Here is an 18,890-nt window from a genome sequence, read left to right as displayed (position 1 = left end):
GGGGGGGGGGGCCGGGGCCGGGGCCGGGGGCGCCGCCGGGGCGCGCGGGGCGGCGGCGGGGGCCGCGGGGGCCCGGGTGCGCGGGAGCGGGAGCGGCTTGGGGAGCCGGAGCGCACTATGGAGGCGGCGGCGGGTGGCCGCGGCGGCTTCCAGCCGCACCCGGGGCTGCAGAAGACGCTGGAGCAGTTCCACCTGAGCTCTATGAGCTCGCTGGGCGGCCCGGCCGCCTTCTCGGCGCGCTGGGCGCAGGAGGCCTACAAGAAGGAGAGCGCCAAGGAGGCCAGCGCGGCTGCGGTGCCGGCGCCGGTGCCCGCGGCCGCGGAGCCGCCGCCCGTGCTGCACCTGCCAGCCATCCAGCCGCCGCCGCCGGTGCTCCCCGGGCCCTTCTTCATGCCGTCCGACCGCTCCACCGAGCGCTGCGAGACCGTGCTGGAGGGCGAGACCATCTCGTGCTTCGTGGTGGGCGGCGAGAAGCGCCTGTGCCTGCCGCAGATCCTCAACTCGGTGCTGCGCGACTTCTCGCTGCAGCAGATCAACTCGGTGTGCGACGAGCTGCACATCTATTGCTCGCGCTGCACGGCGGACCAGCTGGAGATCCTCAAAGTCATGGGCATCCTGCCCTTCTCGGCGCCCTCGTGCGGGCTCATCACCAAGACGGACGCCGAGCGCCTGTGCAACGCGCTGCTGTACGGTGGCGCCTACCCGCCGCCCTGCAAGAAGGAGCTGGCGGCCAGCCTGGCGCTGGGCCTGGAGCTCAGCGAGCGCAGCGTGCGCGTGTACCACGAGTGCTTCGGCAAGTGCAAGGGGCTGCTGGTGCCCGAGCTCTACAGCAGCCCAAGCGCCGCCTGCATCCAGTGCCTCGACTGCCGCCTCATGTACCCCCCGCACAAGTTCGTGGTGCACTCGCACAAGGCGCTGGAGAACCGGACCTGCCACTGGGGCTTCGACTCGGCCAACTGGCGGGCCTACATCCTGCTGAGCCAGGACTACACGGGCAAGGAGGAGCAGGCGCGCCTGGGCCGCTGCCTGGACGACGTGAAGGAGAAGTTTGACTACGGCAACAAGTACAAGCGGCGGGTGCCCCGGGTGAGTGTCCCTGCCGGCTGAGGGGGTGGGAGGACACCCGGGCGCTGGGTCCCAGGGCCTGGAAGCTGGGGGCCCTCCTGGGCCGGGAACTCGGTCGGTGCGATGTGGGGTTTTTCTCAGCGTTTGGGTTTATTTTGAAGAAATTCAGGGTAGGGTCGGCATCCCCGTCGATAGTCGCGCGGGACGGTCCTCCGGCTCGACCCCTGTGAGGAGCCGGCGGGCTTGGCGTGGGGGGGCCTCGGTGGTCTGGGGGCTGGCCTGCTGGGTGGAGAAGCCTCCCCGAGGCCGCAGCCGCTGCCCTGCCGGGCTGGGAAGGGCAGGCTGCGGCGCTCGGGCGCTCTCGCTCCAGGTCCTGCGAAGTTAGATCCGGGCTGGGCCTGCCTTCCTCGCGGGCTGCGAGGGGGTGTGCGGACCGAGGCCCCCCGGCCCCCGCTCACAGGCAGAGGGGTGCCTGCGCTGGTCCTCAGCAGACGGAACTGGGCCCGGTGGGGCCTGTTTGCGCCTTGAAGTCTTGGGAACCAGAGTCAGGGACGAGGCCAGGTGTCCAGGCCGCAGTGGCGGGCCGAGGCTCCGCGGCTGCAGCTGTGTTCCCGCGGGCCTGCCGGGGTGGGAGCCCCAGAGCCGCCCCCTCCCCCCACCGTGTGGGGTCCGGGGCTGCTTGGCCCGGGGCTTGAGGCCTGGTCAGTGGGCACCTGGGGCCCTGAGTAGGAGCAGCTCCTGGCCTGCGGTTTGTTCCGGACACGCCCGTTTCCGTGCCCGTCTCCCGAGAGCTGTGGGCCGGGGCGGGGGGGGGGGGGGCAGCGGCCTGGGCTCTGTTGTTTGCCGGGCGGAGGACCCGTGACCGGGCTGGGTAGCCGGCTGGGTAGCTCCCGGGCCGCTGGACGCCGAGACCCCTCCCGGGCGGTCCTCGCCGCCTCTTCCTGGTGTCCTGCCCTCCCCAACGTTTGTAACTTTTCTGCTGAGCCCCCGGCTTATTAAATCGCACACGGAGCGCTGCATCGGCTCAGCTATTCTGAGGAGGCCTAATTAATTCCGCTACTGCATCAAAGTTTTTTTTCTAAATCTGTGAATAGATGCTCCCGCCCAGTTTTCTCCGGGCGCCCCTCCAGCGGAGTGTCAGCGTCTCGGTGAGCGGAGAGGGGGCTGGGGACGGAGGGCCTGTTGCCTGTGCTGGGAGGGGGCCGCGTGTGCGCGTGCACAGGCCTTCCGCGGCGCTCCTGCCCGCGGCTCCGGCGCCGCAGACTGTGGGGCAGGGTTGGGGGGGTCTGAGCGGGGGATGCTGGCAGGGAAGGCCCAAGCGCTTGACTTCGGGTGACTTGGTGATGGGTGGCGGGATGGGCACCCTCCGGGATCCGCGGGCTTTCCCGCTTGGGGTGCCCGTACCTTCCGCAGCCACCGCGGCCTGGGGGGCCTCAGACTGCAGTTCGTGGCCGAGCCGTGGCAGGGACCCTTGTCTGGCAGGCTGTGTCGGAGTCGGTGTCTGAGTCGGGGGGCGCGAGGGGTGTGTGCTGTGGTCTCTCCGGCTCCCAGGGGCTGGCCCTTTGTCACAGCCGCGGCCCCGGGCCGGGGTCTCTCGAGGCCGGCGCGGTGGTTCTGGGCGCGGCCGTCCCCGGCTCAGGGAAGGCGCAGCCTGAGCGCCAGGCCCGGGTGCTGCGTGGGGAGCAGCGGGACCGTGCCCCGCGGCCCCGGGGAGCAGAGTCCGGCGCCGGCCTTCCCGGGAGCTGCCGGGGGTCTCTGCTGCTGGCTCGCCAGCTTCTCTGCTCGGCCCGGGCTCGGGGCTCTGCCTGCTGCCTTGGCTCTGTGACCACGCAGTTGGGAGTCATGGGGTGCGTCGTCCTCTTTAAATGTCCTGGCGTAGCACGTGCTCGCCCGTGTGCCTGCCGAGGGCCCCGAGTGAGGCGGGTGGAGCTCAGGGTGGGAGCGGACCCCAGCTGCCCAGAGCCGACGTGCGCTGGGAGGAGCTGCTTGGGAAGACCCCCCACCCCGTCGCACCCCCCGTCCCTTTGCGCCTTCCCCCTGCCTTTGACAGCTGATTTATGGAGTCGGTTTTGGAATTTTTTCAGTTGTTCGGAAGGTTAGTTTAATGTTTTTGACTCACCGAGGATGAGGACAGCAGGGAACAAAGAATGTGCTAGAATTCTCTTTGTAGGGGACACGGTTCCCCTGGGGCCTTGGGTTCTGTCGAGGCCGCGGGAGCCGGAGTGTGTTCCAGGCTGTGGGGCTGAAGTGCCGCCCGGGGCTCCTGCCAGCCAGAGACGCGGTCAGCGGTCAGCGCTGCACTGCCGCGGGGCCAGGAGGGGCCTCCGGGGGACGGGGGAGCCACCTCTGAGCCCTTCCCCACAGTTGCTGTCCTCGGCGTCCCGCAGTGGGCCGGCCCAGCTGCGGAACCCCATGGGGCTGCTCCAGCAGCCTCATCGTGCCTCTGCTGGCTGCCTGACCTCGCGCCGGTGGCTTAAGCTCTCTGTGTGTCCGCGTCCTCGTGTGTGAAACGGGGACTGTAGTAAGTGGTGTGACGGCGGCGTCGTGTTTTCCTGGGGCGCGCAGGGGTCCGCTGTCAGGTGGGGTGGGGATGTGTCATTTTGTTGCTGGGGGGACATGTGGCGAGGAGGTGGGGACTCGGAGACTTCTCCGCTCCTCTGCCCCCTTGGCTCTGCCCCTGCCCCTCCGGCTTGTGGCTCCCGGTGTTGGGACTGAATCAGGCCGGTTGCTGCCAGAGGGGACGTCGGTGCCGCCGGCTTGGCTGCTGTGTGGGGCCCGGCTCCTTGCGGGGCCGCCAGAGGCTTCCCGTTCGGGCGACCGCAGGGCTGTGCTTGGGCTCCGGAAACGGGCTCCTTGGACTGCTGTCCTGCGGGGTGTCCCGATTCTCGGGTTGGGGAGCCGGGCCTGTGTGTGTCTCTCGAGCCCCCGCCTTCGGACCCCCGAGTTCTTGGAGGGGCTTGCTGTGTGGGTCGTTGTGCTCCCGGGCCCCGCGCCGGTGTGAGTGCCGGTGACTGGACTTGTCTGAATTCCTCCCATGGGAAGTCTCCCTCGTGTCACCTGAGACTTTCCCCTGGTCACGGGCTGTGTTTTCTGAAAGCAGCGGCCCGGCCAGCAGCGCTGGTGGCCTGGCGTCCCGTGGCCCCGTTGGACAGTGACTGTGGCTTTTAAGTGCACCGGCCAGGAAGGGGGTTCCAGCCCATGGACCCTCCCCTAGTGAGGCATGCTTTGCTCCTTTCAGCTGGAGTTCTCTTGGGAAGGAGTGCCGTCCAGAACGTTCTTCAGGGGCGCCTGGGTGGCTCGGTGGGTTAAGCCTCTGCCTTCAGCTCCGGTCATGGTCTCAGGGTCCTGGGATCGAGCCCTGCATCGGGCTCTCCGCTCCTTGGGGAGTCTGCTTCCTCCTCTCTCTCTCTCTGCCTGCCTCTCTGCTACTTGTGATCTCTGTCAAATAAATAAATAAAATCTTTAAAATAAAAAAAAAGAACGTTCTTCAGGCTGGAGCAGACTGTGACCCGCATGCGTCATCTGGGACCCCCTCTTTCCTGGGGCGACCATGCTTTACCCTGATGCCGTCTCTTGTGTGAGCAGAGATTCAGAGGATCGGTTGCCCCTTTGTCCCCTTGTTTTGCTGTAGGCTTTTGTGGGGTTCCGTGGTGATTTTCTGCCTCCAGATGCTTGGCTGAGGACGTGGGGAGCCATCTCAGATGATGCTCTGAATTATCTTGGGGGTAACCCTGGATGGGCTTTGGATCCTCCCCTGCCCCTCCCCCCGCCATGCAGAAGGACGGGGTCTGCAAGTTGGTCTGGTCGCCCGGATGAAGGCCCCGAGTGAAGGTTGGGAGTCATCTCACATGGGGGCTACGGCAGCTTGAACGAGGCCTCTGCTTTCTCCCTGTGCCCCGCAGTGGGCTGTGCGAGAGAGGGGGAGGGCCTCGGGGCCGGCCAGGGGCCTCGGCCTGTCTGTGTGTGCAGAGCCGTGTCTGGACGGTCCTCCAGGCGTGGGCTGCCTGTCCATCTGTCTGCCTGCCCCTCTGTCGGCCACCCTGCTGTTCCCAGGACCCGTCTTTGGAGCTGAGCCGGGTCCCTAGCCTCTGGAGTTTTCCCAGGGCGGCAGCTGGCCTGGGGCAGCAGGGTCATCGGGTGACCTTTGTCTGTTCCTGCTGCCTCTCTGGGGTCCCCCAGGCAGCACGGAGCCTGGGGAGTAGGGTCCCGGACTCTCCGGGTCTCAGTTTCTCAGCCCTCCGCAGTGGGTTTGTGCGATGTGTGTCTGAGATGTCGGGCCAGGGCAGACGGGCCAGGAGCAGGAGGAAGTCTGGGGGAGTGTGACCGAGCCCCGCCCCACACCCCTGGCTGCGGGGACCTTGGGGGGGAGGCGGTGCTTCCGGGGCAGCCCCAGCTGTCTGGCGGGCGGTGACCGCGGGCGGTGGCCGAGGCTGGCGGCCGGACTCTTTGTGGCCCGGAGAGTGTTCCACAAGCAGCAATAATGTGTCTCTTTCTAAGGATTGCGAAAGTCGGGGAGGATTTCTCCACTGGAAGAATTATGCAAGTTTCAACTGAAATGTTTTTAAAAAGTTTCTTTGTTTTGAGTCAAAATATAGAGGCTGAATTATTTCCTTCAGGTCTGTGAGAGCCGCGGTGGGAGGAGAAGGCCTCCATTCTTGGTCAGGCCCTCGCCCTCCTGGTTTGCTGTCCCTGAGGAAATGGGGAAACAGGCAAAGTGGGCGGGGGCGGGGGCATTGGGATGCAGCCTGGGCGTGGCCTGGGGGACCATGCCCATGGCTCCCCATTTTCCATTTATCAACCATCTCAGATGTGGGGGGCAGGTCGGAGTTGCTAAGAAGGGACAGGAAGTCGTTTCCTGGGGGTGTGGGGCTGTGTGTGGCGGTGGCTCCTCCCCGAACGGCCTTGCTTGGTCTGAAGCAGGTTCCGGGTAGCGTTGGGTTATCCGTGGGGATGAAGAGGCGTGGGTAGCCCTTGGGGGGCTGTGTACGTGGTCCCCTGTTGCATGTGCGAGCACAGCATGGTTCCTCATCCTGCCCACGTCTCAGAGGCTGCTCACTCCCCCAGGGGACCAGGTGTGGTGTCTCCAGGCAAACTCGGGTCACGCCTGGGAAGCCTCTAGCCTGTCCCCAGGGCTGGTGGTGGGGTGAGCCGTAGCTCTTACGCTGTTCTTCGTGAGTCGGGGGCACGGGTCTAGAGGCCGGCCCGGACGCCCTCCTGCCTCTGCTGGCAGCATCGCCGGAGGCGCTCAGTGAGGTGGGGTGGCCTTCCCAGTCACAGAGCTTGGGAGCTGGTTTGGGGGGACGAGGGGAGGGTCCTCTACTTCTGGGACTCGCCACTGCTCTTGCCTCCTTATTTACTAAGGAGGAAGGATGGCGAAGGACCCGGACTTGGGTGTGATGTTGACGTGAGGTGGTGGGGATGAGGGTAGCTCTGGAAGGAGGACCGGAGTGGCCGGGGCGTCTGTGCGGGGAGGGAACCCTCTGGCTGTGTGTGGGCCTGCCGGTGCCCGCGGTGCCCGCTCTCTGCAGTGTGTGGCCTGCGTGCTGCTCTGGTTTTTGCTAGAAATTCTTGTCCCTTTGGTAATCCATGTGTCTTCTGTGCTGGTGAAACAGACGGGAGGCTTCAGGAGGGGTCTTGGCAGGAGCCTGGGAAACAGCGGAGGCCGCCGTGGTGCACGGTGTTTGCGTTTTATCTGCTGTAAATGTTGGACTGAGAAGGAATCACAGGACGCGCCGACTTGGTGGTTTTCAGCTCTAGGTGGTGATTCAGGAAGTCTCCGCGTGCGGCTCCGGGCCTCGCAGCCCGCTGTGGTCTGGCTGCCCCTGGGCTCGGTTCTCCGGGCTGCGCTTGTTGCGGTGGGCTTGGGGTCTGTGTGCTTGTGGTCGTGTTGTCAGCCTCATGCAGGGCGCAGGCTGGTCTCGGCTGGGTCCCCAGAACGAATACTCCTTGAATGACTCACAGAGGCATGAAATCACTGGTTGTTGGGGGCTTTGGGGCAGCTCTGGTCTTAGCTGGAGAAGGCGAGGTGTAGGAACTCTCTCGGGCAGACTGTTGTCCCTGAGGTGTCACTCGTCCTGGTCGTGTGGCATGGCTTGAAGAAGGTGGCTTGCTTAGGCCCGTGGGGGGTGCTTGAAGCCTTGTTTGAACCCAGATGCTTGGCTTCTGCTGTGGGACGAAGGTATTGTCAGCTCTGGAAGTGGACGAGCCTGGCCGTGGTGCCTGCCCCGATGTGGCTTCCACCGGGATAGGAGCGGGCTACTTTGGAAGGAAACAGGTCTTGTTGAGAACAGGCTTCCTGTGGGACCCCCTGTGTTGCTTGGTGCGGAGGAACCCGCTGTGGGGCGGGGGGTGTGGCAGGAGGGCTGGCTGTAGGGCTGCTGTGTGGGAGGGAAGCCCCAGCCAGGGGCTCATCCTGCCCCGAGGGTGAGCTGGGTTGTGGGGGTCTAAGGGCCCAGGGTGCTGGTGGGGCTCCGGGGTGGACTTCTCCTCCGAGCCCTGCCCCTGAGGCCACATATGAGGTGGCAGGTCGGGGTGACAGTCACATGACGACAGCTCAGCTGCGTGTCCCAGCCCCCGTGTCTGACCCTGTGGGACAGGCTAATGGGAAGGAATGGGGCTGAGCCTGCTGGGAGCACATTAGGCATGGGGGTGTGGGTGGTGGCTGTGGCTTGGGGTCTTCTGACCGGTGTCAGGTAGCTCTTCTGTCCCACAGGAACCGCCAGCTACATCATCATAGGAACTGGTTGGTTGTGATTTCACGCCTGGGGACCTGCCTGGAGCCTGGGCCTGGTGGCATGTTCTCCTTTGCACCCCCCTCTTCACAGTGGGCTGTGCAGCGGGATTGGGGGGGGAGACGGAAGGTCTGTCCTGCTTTGTGACCAGGAAAGGACCCCAGTGCTGTCCCGGCCCCACACTCTGGGGGACGCGCAGCCACGTCCATCACCAGCAGCCTGCAGGGACCCTGGCCCCAGCGAGGCTGGCGGGCTGCCTGGGTCTGAGGCTGGGGGTGTCTGGATGACCTGTGAGTCCCTGTGATGGTGGGCCAGGTCTGCCTCCCCTTCAGAGCAGAGCCAGCTTCTCACGCCCTGTCCACGCCCGTCTGCTGTCAGCTGAGTGTTGTCTTTGTGATCCCAGCCCCACAGTGACTGACTGGGAGGTGAACCCTTCTCGGGGCCGGTAGTGGGGGTAGGCTGGCTGGCACCAGGCCATGCCCCCTTTCCCACCTCGAGGAAGCTCCCTTTCCACATCCGATCTTCTGTCTCTGCATACTCAGACCTGGAGTTTGCTGTTGTCACTGCTTCTGCGTGTGGCGTCCGTGGGTCTCGTGGTACCCATGGTGGTGCTCCCTCCTTGCATGGGGCCATGGCGGTTTGGGCACCACTCGTGCTGTCCGCCCATCCCTGTGGACACATGCTTCTAATTGCCAGACGTTCTCTGTTCAGAGCCCCTCAGTGCTGCGCGGAAACCGTCGGGACCAGAAATGCCTGTTGTCTCTGCAGACCCGTGTGGTCCAGCCGTGGGGGGCGTGCACGCTGGTCTGCTGTCTTTACTCAGGTTCTGCGCTAAGGGTCACACAGCAACCCCCGTTTGAAACACCCGCGGCCTCTCATCTGCCTGGGTCTCATGGTGCCCAGTCCGGATCCCGAAGCCACCCTGGCCAGCCGAGTTCTGTGTGTTGTGCTGAGGTCGGCGTCTGCCCTCCCCTGAGCCCCAGCGCTGGTTGGGCCCCTCGGCACAAGGAGCTGTATGTTTCTCGAATGGCAGGGCTGGCGCTTGGTGAGCATGTGGAGGAACCAGGGAAGAAGGGGGCAGTCGGGAGTGCTGCTGGCGAAGCTGGGAACCCTCTCCCTGGAGGAAGGGACAGGTGCGCGCGTCCCAGGTGTGGTTCCGGAATCTGCCGGGCGTTCCCCTCCGGGTGGGGGGTGGTGGTTGAGGCAGAAGCGCTGGGCGGCAGGGAGGTGCTGTCCCCAGCCCTGGCCACAGTGAGCAAGTCTCCTCCTCTCCCCCTCGGTGGGGAGCCCTGGGCGGCAGCGAGAGCGCTGCATCTGGAGCTGGCCCCGGGCTGGATGGCCCCGTTGGGGTGGGTGACCCCTGCGCCTCAGGGACAGTCTGGGTGGCCTTGGCCACAGCTCGGCTCCCGGTGTGGCCGCGTGGCCGCGGTGGGTACTGCTGACTCCGCCTCACCTGCTGCCTCCTGCTTCCTGGCGTTACAACTGTGTTGCCCAAACCATTAAATTGTGCTCCCAAGTTGAATGATATGCAAATGTAGTCAATTAAGCGAGGGGATTTTAATTAGCAGTTTAAGTTCATGTGTGAAGTGCCTTGCCTTAATTACTTGACAGTTTTGTTGTAAATTTGCTAAGTTTTTTTTGCAGAACTATCAAAACTGTGATTTTTTTTTTTTTTTTTTTTTAAACATTCTTGTGTGCAGTAAGTGTCGCCCAGCCGGCCTGACCTTGGTCGATTCTGTCTCAGTTTAGGGAGCTTTTGAAGCTGTAAGAACAAGGTCAGCCGCTGGGTCGCCTCGGTGCGGCTCAATGAGTGACAGCGTGTCCCGTGTTTCCTGGAGTGTGGGGCCAGCTGTGGTCGCGGGCTCCTAACTCAGGTCCAGGAGCCCATGGCAACACCCAGGGCTGGGGCCACGGGCCTGGTCCTGGAACGGAGGTCAGGAAGGGTCCTGACTGAGGGGCCCACGGAGGGCCGGCTCTGCCCTGATGACCTGTGCCTTGATGGGCCTGGGTCCTGGGTCCTGGCGTGGCCACAGTGTACACCCCGGTTGGTCTCTGACGTCTGCCGAAGGCCCCGGGGAATCCGAACTTTGGGGCTCCTTCCTGGCCGTGCGGTGGGAAGCTTCCGCCCTGCACCACCCTCGACCCCCGATCTTCCAAACCAGAGTGTGGTGCGCACCTTGTGGGCTCAGCCAGGGCCGGCCCAGTGTTCCTTGGCTGTGGCTGGGTGGGGGGTCAGCGCATGTGTCCCTTGGGTTTGTGTTGGGATCTCCTCCCGTTTACGGGAGAACTCACGTCGCTTCCCCGTCCGTGCTGTTGAGATGGTCTCGGGTTACTGAGGGTCCTCTGTGGTATTCAGGGAACCCTTAGAATTCCCTGCCTGGTTGGGCTTGATGTCTCTTGTGCACGTGGGTCTTCTGTTTGGTCAGTTAGACATTCCCACGAGAACTGGGATTCCTTCGGTAGATCTGTTTTCTCTCAGTCTCTGTGACAAACGCTGGGTTTGTCTCGGTTCTCTCTGTGATCCGTGGGGGCTGAGGATGCCGGCAGGGACCTAGCCAGGCTGACGCACAGCACGGCCTGCTGTCGCGTGGCCCCTCGAACCTCAGCCGGTGTGGTCCCGTCGGCGGGTGTGGGGGCCGGAGGCTGGGCGAGGCGGGTGCAGAAGCTTGGTGGCGATGCGGGCGCCCCTGCCCTTGTTGCTTGAGCCAGAAGCCCAGAGGAATGACCCGGATCCCTGCCTGGTCTCCCAGCCTCAGCGGCGGGGGTTCCTGTCCCCGCCCCCCCGACACGGGGCCAGTGGGGAGCGCGTTTCTTGCCCTGTCATCAGGACGTGTCTGTGGATTTAGGAAAACGTGCTGTTACGCTCGGAAGTTTCGAGCTGACACTGAGATCGGGAGATGGGTTCGCACAAGCCCACGCGCCAGCCCGGCGGTTCGCGGCGTCTCAGTCGCTCGTTTCTTCCGACTGCTCCCTCCCCGCGTGTGCAGCGGGCTGTCGCTCTTTCCTAAAGCGAATCCCAGCATCTTACTTCACAGTTTGGCCTTTCAGTATCTGACATACCCAGTGTTGCGGAAGGCCGTGACCCTGGTGCCAGCAGGGGACCGAGGCCAGGAGAACGCCCGCCCGCGTCCGGCTCCGGCTGTCTCAGAATTGGCTCTTCCGAGGTTGCTGCCCACGACCCAGGGCTGCCTGGCCGGTGGGCGACGGGCCTCCTGTGCACGCGCGCCTCTGTGTGCACGTGCGTGTGCGCGCTTGGCAGGCGTTTCAAAGTCCTCGTGCTGTTGAGGGCTCTGGAAGTAACACCTGGGGCGCGCGCTGTGCGTGGCTCCAGGTGACGCTTTGGGGAGTGTCCTGCCTCTGATGCTTCCCGGAAGCCTCGTGTAGCCCCGGGGACGAGCAAGGAAGGCAGGTGCCTGCTGGCTGTGGGCTGCTTGTTCCCGCCCCTGGCCAGGGGGAGCCCTGCACTGTGCCCGAGTTTCCCCGGGGACGTCCTCCCCTGTGTCCTCCCACATCTGGACCTGTGTCCCCGCGTAGCTGGCACGGCCCCATCAGTCATGCTCATCTCTCATCTCTGCGGGACTCTCACCTGGTGCTCTTGTCACTCCCGTGTGCTGCCTCATTGCTCTGTGGCCTGTCCCGATTCTTGTGTTGGTGGCCTTCTGGCTTCCCACTTGGGTGGCCGCGGAAAACAGCCGCAGCTGGTTGTTGGCCCGCGTGTGTGCGCGTGTCTGCAGCATGGGCTGGGGGCGAGAGGACCGAGTCGGATGCCTGGATCCCACGGAACGGTTTCCTGACGTGGCTCCGCCGGTGGGCCAGCCCCTGCAGGGAGGGCCGGTCCTCTGTCCCGTGGTGGCTGAGGTCCGCTCTCACTCTGAGTGCATCTCCTTGGGCACGTGTGAGGTCAGGTGGGGCCCCGCGAGTTTCTTACAGGAGGCTTGGCGGATCAAAGAGGGCACACACAGCGTCCACACGTCTGTCTCTTCCACCTCGTAATCCCTGCTGGGGGTGGCGCTGGTGTGGGGTCTGACGGTTTCCCTGCTCAGGCACTGGGAAGGTGTAGGGCCTTCTCAGGGCTTCTTTTTAAAGATTTTTATTTATTTGTTTGACAGAGAGAGACCGCGAGAGAAGGAGCACAAGCAGGGGGAGTAGGGGAGGGAGAAGCAGCCTCCCCACCAAGCAGGGAGCCCGATGCAGGGCTCGATCCCAACACCCTGGGATCCTGACCTGAGCTGGAGGCGGACGATCAACACACTGAGCCCCCCAGGGGCCCCTCAAGAGTTCTTGATTTTACCTGTTACCGAATTCTTTCTCCCATAGCTCTCCCGTTCACATCCCCACAGAGTTAAGTAGGTGCTCATTTTCCTATCCCTTCACAAGCTTGGGTTACTGTCGTTCAGGATATCTTTCTCTGTTAGTTTGGAAGGTGAAAATCTCATTGTTTAACTTTTTTCTAGTGGCTTTGGCTGGTGTATTATTTTTAGAATTTCTGTAATTTGCCTTGTGTATTTGTGTTATTAAGGTTAAAAAGTATGTATCACAGAACTTGCTATCTTAGCCGTTTTTTTCAAGGAAGCTCTACACCCAACATGGGGCTTGAACTTACAACCTGAGATCAAGAGTCGCTCGCTCCACCGAGCAAACCAGCCAGACGCCCCTCTTCAGCGTTTTTAAGTGCACAGTTCAGGGACGTAAGGACGTCCACATTGTGCTGTGTCATGTTGTATATGTCTCCCATCCATTTCTAGAATTTTTCCATCTTCCCAACGGAGAGTCTGTTCCCACAAAACACTCGCTCCCCCCCTCCCCCAGCCGTCCACCCTTCTCCTTTCTGTCCCGGAATGTGACTTCTGTAGGGACCTCCAGTGAGTGGAGTCCTGTAGGGTTTCTGCTCCTGTTTCTGGTGTCTCTGCAAAGTGCGTCCACGTTGGGCGCGGCGCTGGCATGTCCGTCCTTCTTGAGGCCGAACCGTCTGTTTCTCGCTCCGACAGGGAGGAGCACTGTGGTTGCTCCCATGTTTTAGCTCTTAAAGAAAGCGCAGCCTTGAACGCAGGCGTGCGCACGGCCTTCTGAGACTCCGCTTCCCTCCCTGGGGCGCAGACCCTGCGCGAGACCCGCTGCTGCTTCCTGGAGCTGCTTCCCTCGTTCGAGGAGCCGCCGGCCTGTTTTCCGCGGCGGCGGCGCCCTCTTCCGCTCTCGCCCACCGTGCCCGAGGGTCTCCGTTTCCGCACGTCCTTGCTGAGGGCACTCGTGAGGGTGTTTTCGGTGTTTTCGAGAAGGGAGCCGTCCTGGTGAGTGCCAGGTGGCCTCTGCCCGTCCTGCTGCCGGGCGTTTCCCAGATGCCGAGTGCTGGTCAGTGTCTTGTATGCTGTCGGCCACACGGATGTTGTTTTGGGGGAAATGTCTGTTCAGGTCCTTTGTCCTGTTTCGAGTCAGGCTGTTGTTGGCCTGGAGAAGCCGTGTCTGTGTTCTCCGCATTAGTCCCCGCTGTGGCGAGTGGTGCGCGGTGTCCCATCTGCTGCACGTAGTGGGCTCGGCCAGCCCTCTGTTGGTGTGGCCGAGGCAGGGGCATCTCTGGGCTGGGGACACATCTTTTCTTAAGTGGGTTCTCCACACCCAGCGTGGAGCCCAGTGAGGGGCCTGAGATCCAGCCCTGAGCTGAGACTGAGAGTCCGATGCTCACCCAGGTGCCCCTAGAGACCCCCCCTTCTTTGCAGGAGAGCCTGGTGCCACGGGAACTCTGTTGCATCTGGACAGGGGCTCATGCCCAGTGCAGAGGTGGCCGCGGCCTGTTGGGGTGAGGGGCTGTGTCATTGGGGGAGCAAGTCTCATGGCGGGAGCACGTGTCATTTTGTTATGGAGCATCTACTGTGTGCCTGGCCTGTGCCCAGCCGGGAGAGGGAACCTGCTTAGGGCCGCACGGTCAGGCTGGTGGGCTGGCGGCCCCACTCTGCCCACTGTGCTGAGAGCTACCTTGGCCTTCTACAGAGGCCTGCATGAGAGCTGTGGCCTGTGCGCGTGTGTGCCTGGACAGGGCCAAGCTTGGGACAGAAGGCTGGGCCATGGCCTGGGGATGGGAGAGGGCAGCGAGGGGGCCACAGGCTCTGAGGGGCGGCTGGGCTGGCTTGGTGCACCCTTTTCCTCCCTCCTCCTCCTCCTCCTTCTTCCTTCTTCCTTCTTCTTCCTCTTTCTTTTCTTTTGTTTATTTTTACAGAGAGCACATGTGCGGTCATGAGTAGGGAGAGGGGCAAGGGGAGAGGGAGAGAGAGTATCTGAAGCAGACTCCTTGCTGAGCAGGGAACCAGATGCAGGACTCGATCCCAGAACCCTGAGATCGTGAACTGAGCCAAAGGCAGAGGCTCAACCAACTAAGCCAGCCAGGTGCCCCGTCTTCTCTCTCTCTCTTTTTTTTTTTTTTAAAAGATTTTTTTTAAAGATTTTATTTATGTATTTGACAGACAGAGATCACAAGTAGGCAGAGAGGCAGGCAGAGAGAGAGGGGGAAGCAGGCTCCCTGCTGAGCAGAGAACCTGATGTGGGACTCGATCCCAGGACCCCGAGATCATGACCTGAGCTGAAGGCAGAGGCTTCACCCACTGAGCCACCCAGGCGCCCTGCATATCTGGAGAAATTCTTGAAGACAGAAATGGATTCACTGGGACGCCTGGGTGGCTCATTCGGTTGAGTGTCTGCCTTTGGCTCAGGTCAGCATTTCGGGTTCCTGGGATTGAGCCCAGTTTCTGCTCCGTGCTCAGAGGGGAGCCTGCTTCTCCCTCTCCGTCTGCAGTTCCTCTGCTTGTGCGCTCTCTTTGTCTCTCAAATAAATAAGTGAAATCTTTAAAAAAGAAAAAAAATGGATTCACTGAAAGTGATGCTTCTCACCAAAGATCTTCCTTTCTTTCAGTCCCCTCACCAGGTGTGGGTGGCATAAGGGACTCAGTGTGAGGAGACAACAGCTCGGGGACAGCTCAGAGCCCGATGGCTTAACCCTGACTTCACCCAGCGAGCGGGAGGAAAGGACCCTGGGGCTGCCCTTAGGCGGCAGGATGAAGGGAGGTGGGTACCTGAGTGCACAGGGCGGGCTGGGGGAGTGTGGTGGCTCTGTGGCCAAGTCCACTGCAGCTTTAGAAAAGTTGGCAGCTTGGAAGCACGTGCCTGGGACTGTCGGCCCCTTTGCTTCCTCTCTCCACCTGTGAACGTCCTTTCCCGTGAGGCTGGCGGTCGTCTGCGCGGCTCACGGCCCTTGTGTGCGGACTTTGAGGGCCAGGCCAGTTCTGGGCCCTGGTTTGCATTAGTTTGCTTCTGTTGGTTCCAGGAGGCTGGGGGTGACGGGTGGCCTGGGGGACAGTGGTCCTTCGCATGGGCCACATGCCACCGTGTTCTGGCCCCTCATGGGGAGGCGAGTGTGTATATGTGACCAAGGCTGTGAGGCTGAAGGGGTGGCCGCGGCCCTTCTCCCAAGCCCCGGAGGGCCTGGCCCACTGCCTCTTAGGGTGTTGGCCTGGAGGTCCTGGGGTGGCTCCAGGGGCCTGGGGGTTGTCTGGGCTAGACACGTTGGGCCCCCACTGCCTGTGTCCCCATCCCTGGGGCTGCGCTCACCGAGCTGGTGACTCACTACCAGCAGCCATTCCTGTTACTTGGCTCCCAGATGGCCCGTGTTGGCCTCCTGCTCAGGAGCAGGCGTGGAGCTGAGGGACCTGAGGTTCCTGGTCCAGGCGACAGCTCTGTCTCTGTGTTAAGGAGGGTAGGGCACTCTGGGAGGGGGAGGATCCTTGACGTTTGGTTTGCAAATACCAGCCCCCCCCCCCCCAGTGCTGGTCAGAAGGAAAGCCTGGGGGATGGGGTGGCCCTTTGTGTTTGGGGTAAAGAAAAATGGGAGTTGGAGATCTCTGTGAGGCTGCTCGTCTGCGTCGTGCGCTGCTCCCCGCGAGGCAGGCTGCTGTCCCTGAGTCTGATGTTAACCCCCTGTTCTCCTTACCTCACTTTCTCTGCAAGCAGGAGTCATTGAAGCTTTTTGGTATTTTTGGCCAAGTAGGAGTTTCTAGAAGTTCAGAGAGAGACAGAGAGCCTGGGCCCAGGTCTTGTCCTCACTCTGGTCACACCACCTCCCTGGGCCTCAGCTTACCCTCTTGTAGTGGGTGACGAGGGTGATGAGGGTGCCGTGCTATGAAGATTTGCACCTTCCGGTTCCGCCCAGAGCCAGGGCAGCTGACAGGAGGCAGCTGGGCCGGTCGGATGGACGACAGCAGGTGCTGTGAGCAGACCGCAACGGGGCGTGCCAGGTGCGGAGGCTCCCTGTGCCCGTGTCTTGGGGCCCGTGCGGTCCGTTGTCCGTGACCCCCTGCAGGCTGTGCTCCCCGCTGGACTTCCACGGTGTGGTGTCCCCTATGAGACAGGTGATGGAGTGTCTGACCGGGTCTCTGTGAGATCAAGTCCACACAGTCCTTGACTCACCCGCTGGGATACCGGGAGCCATCCCTGTCCTCGAAGCCGTCCAGGCTGAGGACATCCCAGGCTCCTGGGCTCAGTGCGGTTGAGGGTGGCGGCACACAGACGTGCCCTAAGCAGTGCCTGGTGATGGGCTGGTACCAAGTTTGATCTTCGGGTGACTTCTGGCTGGAGGGAAGGCCAGAGGTCTGTTTCAGAGCAAGGCTGGTAGGAGGTGTCTTCCTTCCTTCCTTTCTTCCAAAGATTTTATTTCTTTGTCAGAGAGAGAGCCAGAGCATGAGCAGGGTTAGGGGCAGAGGGAGAAGCAGACTCCCTGCTGAGCAGGGAGCCTGACACGGGGCTTGATCCCAGGACGCAAGATCGTAACCTGAGCCGAAGCCAGACGCTTCACCAACTGAGCCACCCCAGGCGCCCCAGGATGTGTTTTCCAGTGGGGTGGCCTTTTTTAATTCTTCAGACAGGGCTTTTGGTAATTCAGCCAGCAGTGGTGACTTCATCCACTGCCGTGATCTCTGGCTCTGGGGTCAATTTTACCTGGTTCAGATCAGAACCAGGTAAAATTGACCCCAGAGTGATTTTTATTTTCTTAAATGGGCTCCACGCCCCACGCAGGACTTGAACTCATGTCCCAAGATCGAGAATCACATGCTCTACTGACTTGAGCCAGCCGGTGCCCCCGACCCCAGGGCAGTTCTTATCTGGAAAAGCGAGGTTTCTCAGAAAATGAGAACAAGGCAGTGAGTGGAGAACCAGGACGGTGCCCTGTCCTGCTCATGTGGGGTGAGGAGCTGTGAGAAGGGCCTCCTGGAGCAGACGTCTCTAGCTGTCGGGAACCCTGGCTGCGGGCTAGGGTCTCAGGGTCTTGGCTCTGTGCTCGACAGGCCTGGCCGGACCGAGAGCGCTTCTCTCCGTCCCCCTGCTGCTGTTGGTCCAGTCCACACGCACGTTGGATTCCTGGATCGTTGTATTGGAGCGTTGAGCTGGAATTTGATACTGGTTTTTATGACCAGGGTTTGGTACAGTTCCTGAAATTGGGGATTTTGAGAGCTAGGTGTCACGTGGCTGCCGCTGAGTGGACTCCGGGGCGGAGTTCATAGTCCCGCACAGCCCACGGCTCAGATGTGGCACCTGCTGGGTGGGCCATCCCGAGGGTGCCTCATACCCCTTTCTGGCCCTCATGTGTTTGCCTGCATCCCCCAGGCGTGGGTGGCCGACGGAGGAGCCGAGAGGGGTCTGTAAGCCCGCTGCTTCTCCTTGGCTTGGGATTTTTGATTTGGACAATCGTCAGGCCTCCAGTGGAGTCGCGAGAGCTGCACTCCCTGAGGTTTGCGAGTGCGGACACCGTGTGGTGTGGGCGCACCCTCTGATCGGTGAGCGCGTCTTTGGCGTATGTGTCCTGCAGATGAGGGCGTCTTCGTGTTAGCACAACAAGATGGCCCCCCCCAGAGCAGCCCGTAGCCCCAATCTGCCCAGGACCCGCCAGGACACACCTCTGCCCCCAAGCTGCCTGTCTTCGGGGCCCCTCCCCTGCCTTTGGTCCTTGGTGACATGGGTCCGCTGGGAGGCATGGGGCCAGCCTGTGGGTTAGGCGTCTACACCCGGGGTCAGGTGCGCCCCCTGGTCAGGTGCAGCTCCCGCATCTCAGATGGGAGCCTGCTGGTGCCACGGCGTCCTCCCCAGCAGTGGCCGGATGCTCGTGTGGCCTGCCTCTGCTCAGGCCGGGAACTTTGATCGTGCTCCTGGGTGGGGTCTGCCTTTTCCCTGCGCGGTTAATCAGTAACACGCGGAGGACTTTAGACCTCCTCCGCATCTGCCGTGCTGAACTTTCTCCCGGCGGTTCAACGCCCCTGCCCTACCCCGCTGACCCGGTTACTGTGATCCCGTGAACCCTGTGTCCGCTTCTGGAGCGCCTGCCCTCCCTCCTTCCTACTGCCGGACTGTCACTGCCCACTGTGTTTTCTAACTCAGTCTGCGACCGGGTTGTGCTCCGTTCTGGCCATTGTTCTGATGGCTAAATTGCCCCTCTTTTGGCCACCCCCAGGGCTCAGTCCCTCCTGAGGTCTTTTTCCTGAGACCCCCTGACACTATTACACCCTTGGGGGAATGGGTGGCTTGCGCGTTCTTGGGGGGGGGGGGCCCTGAGGGAACTGCATCAGCAGGGTGGGCCAGAGGCACAGAGCCCTGTCCCCACGGGCACGTCCTTCTCCCAGCCGAGGCCCCTGCTGAGGGTGGGGCTGGGTCACCCCAGGGCAGACGGAGATGTGGAGGATGTCTCTCAGGTGGACATTGGCCATTTTCCCGCCTCTCTTTGCCATAAGTCATTTATAGAAACTGAGCCACTTGCTTCCACTCCACGGTTTTCTCTGGCTCCTGGCTCTGGGGACCGCCCGCGATGTTGTGTCTGTTGACATTTCCCCCGTCCCGCGTCTGTGCCTGTCAGCTGTGCCCAGAAAGGCGGTGGCATGTGGTCACTCACGTTCTTCCTCGCTCAGAGTGCTCTCCTGTGCTCGCTCCCTGTGCTGGGACGTGTCCCCGGAGGCCCGGCCCCTGGTCCGTCCCGTCCTCCTGTGTCGTTGTGTGTGGCGAGTAGGGTCAGGAGGGAAAGGAAGCCTGGGCGGGGCCGTGGCCTCCTTCAGATGCTTGTCCCAT

General features: G+C 62.4%; 1 protein-coding gene across 2 annotated transcripts in view; it reads left to right on the top strand.

Moving 5' to 3' along the window:
- Nucleotides 1-68: 68 nt before the first annotated feature.
- The window catches only part of LOC111154591 (SKI proto-oncogene), a 64,807-nt gene continuing 45,985 nt past the window's right edge, over nt 69-18,890 (top strand). For both annotated transcript variants that reach the window (XM_022514258.1, XM_022514257.1), the window contains exon 1: nt 69-1,086. In XM_022514258.1, coding sequence (XP_022369966.1) covers nt 118-1,086 — 969 coding nt within the window. In that variant the 5' untranslated portion in view covers nt 69-117. The remainder of the gene's footprint in view (nt 1,087-18,890) is intronic.

The sequence above is a fragment of the Enhydra lutris genome, unplaced genomic scaffold (genome assembly GCF_002288905.1).
Source record: "Enhydra lutris kenyoni isolate GAN:26980312 unplaced genomic scaffold, ASM228890v2 scaffoldscaffold38, whole genome shotgun sequence".
NCBI classification, from domain to species: Eukaryota; Metazoa; Chordata; class Mammalia; order Carnivora; family Mustelidae; genus Enhydra; species Enhydra lutris.
Note: the sequence above shows the minus strand (reverse complement) of the source record. Positions and strands in the feature narration are given on the sequence as shown.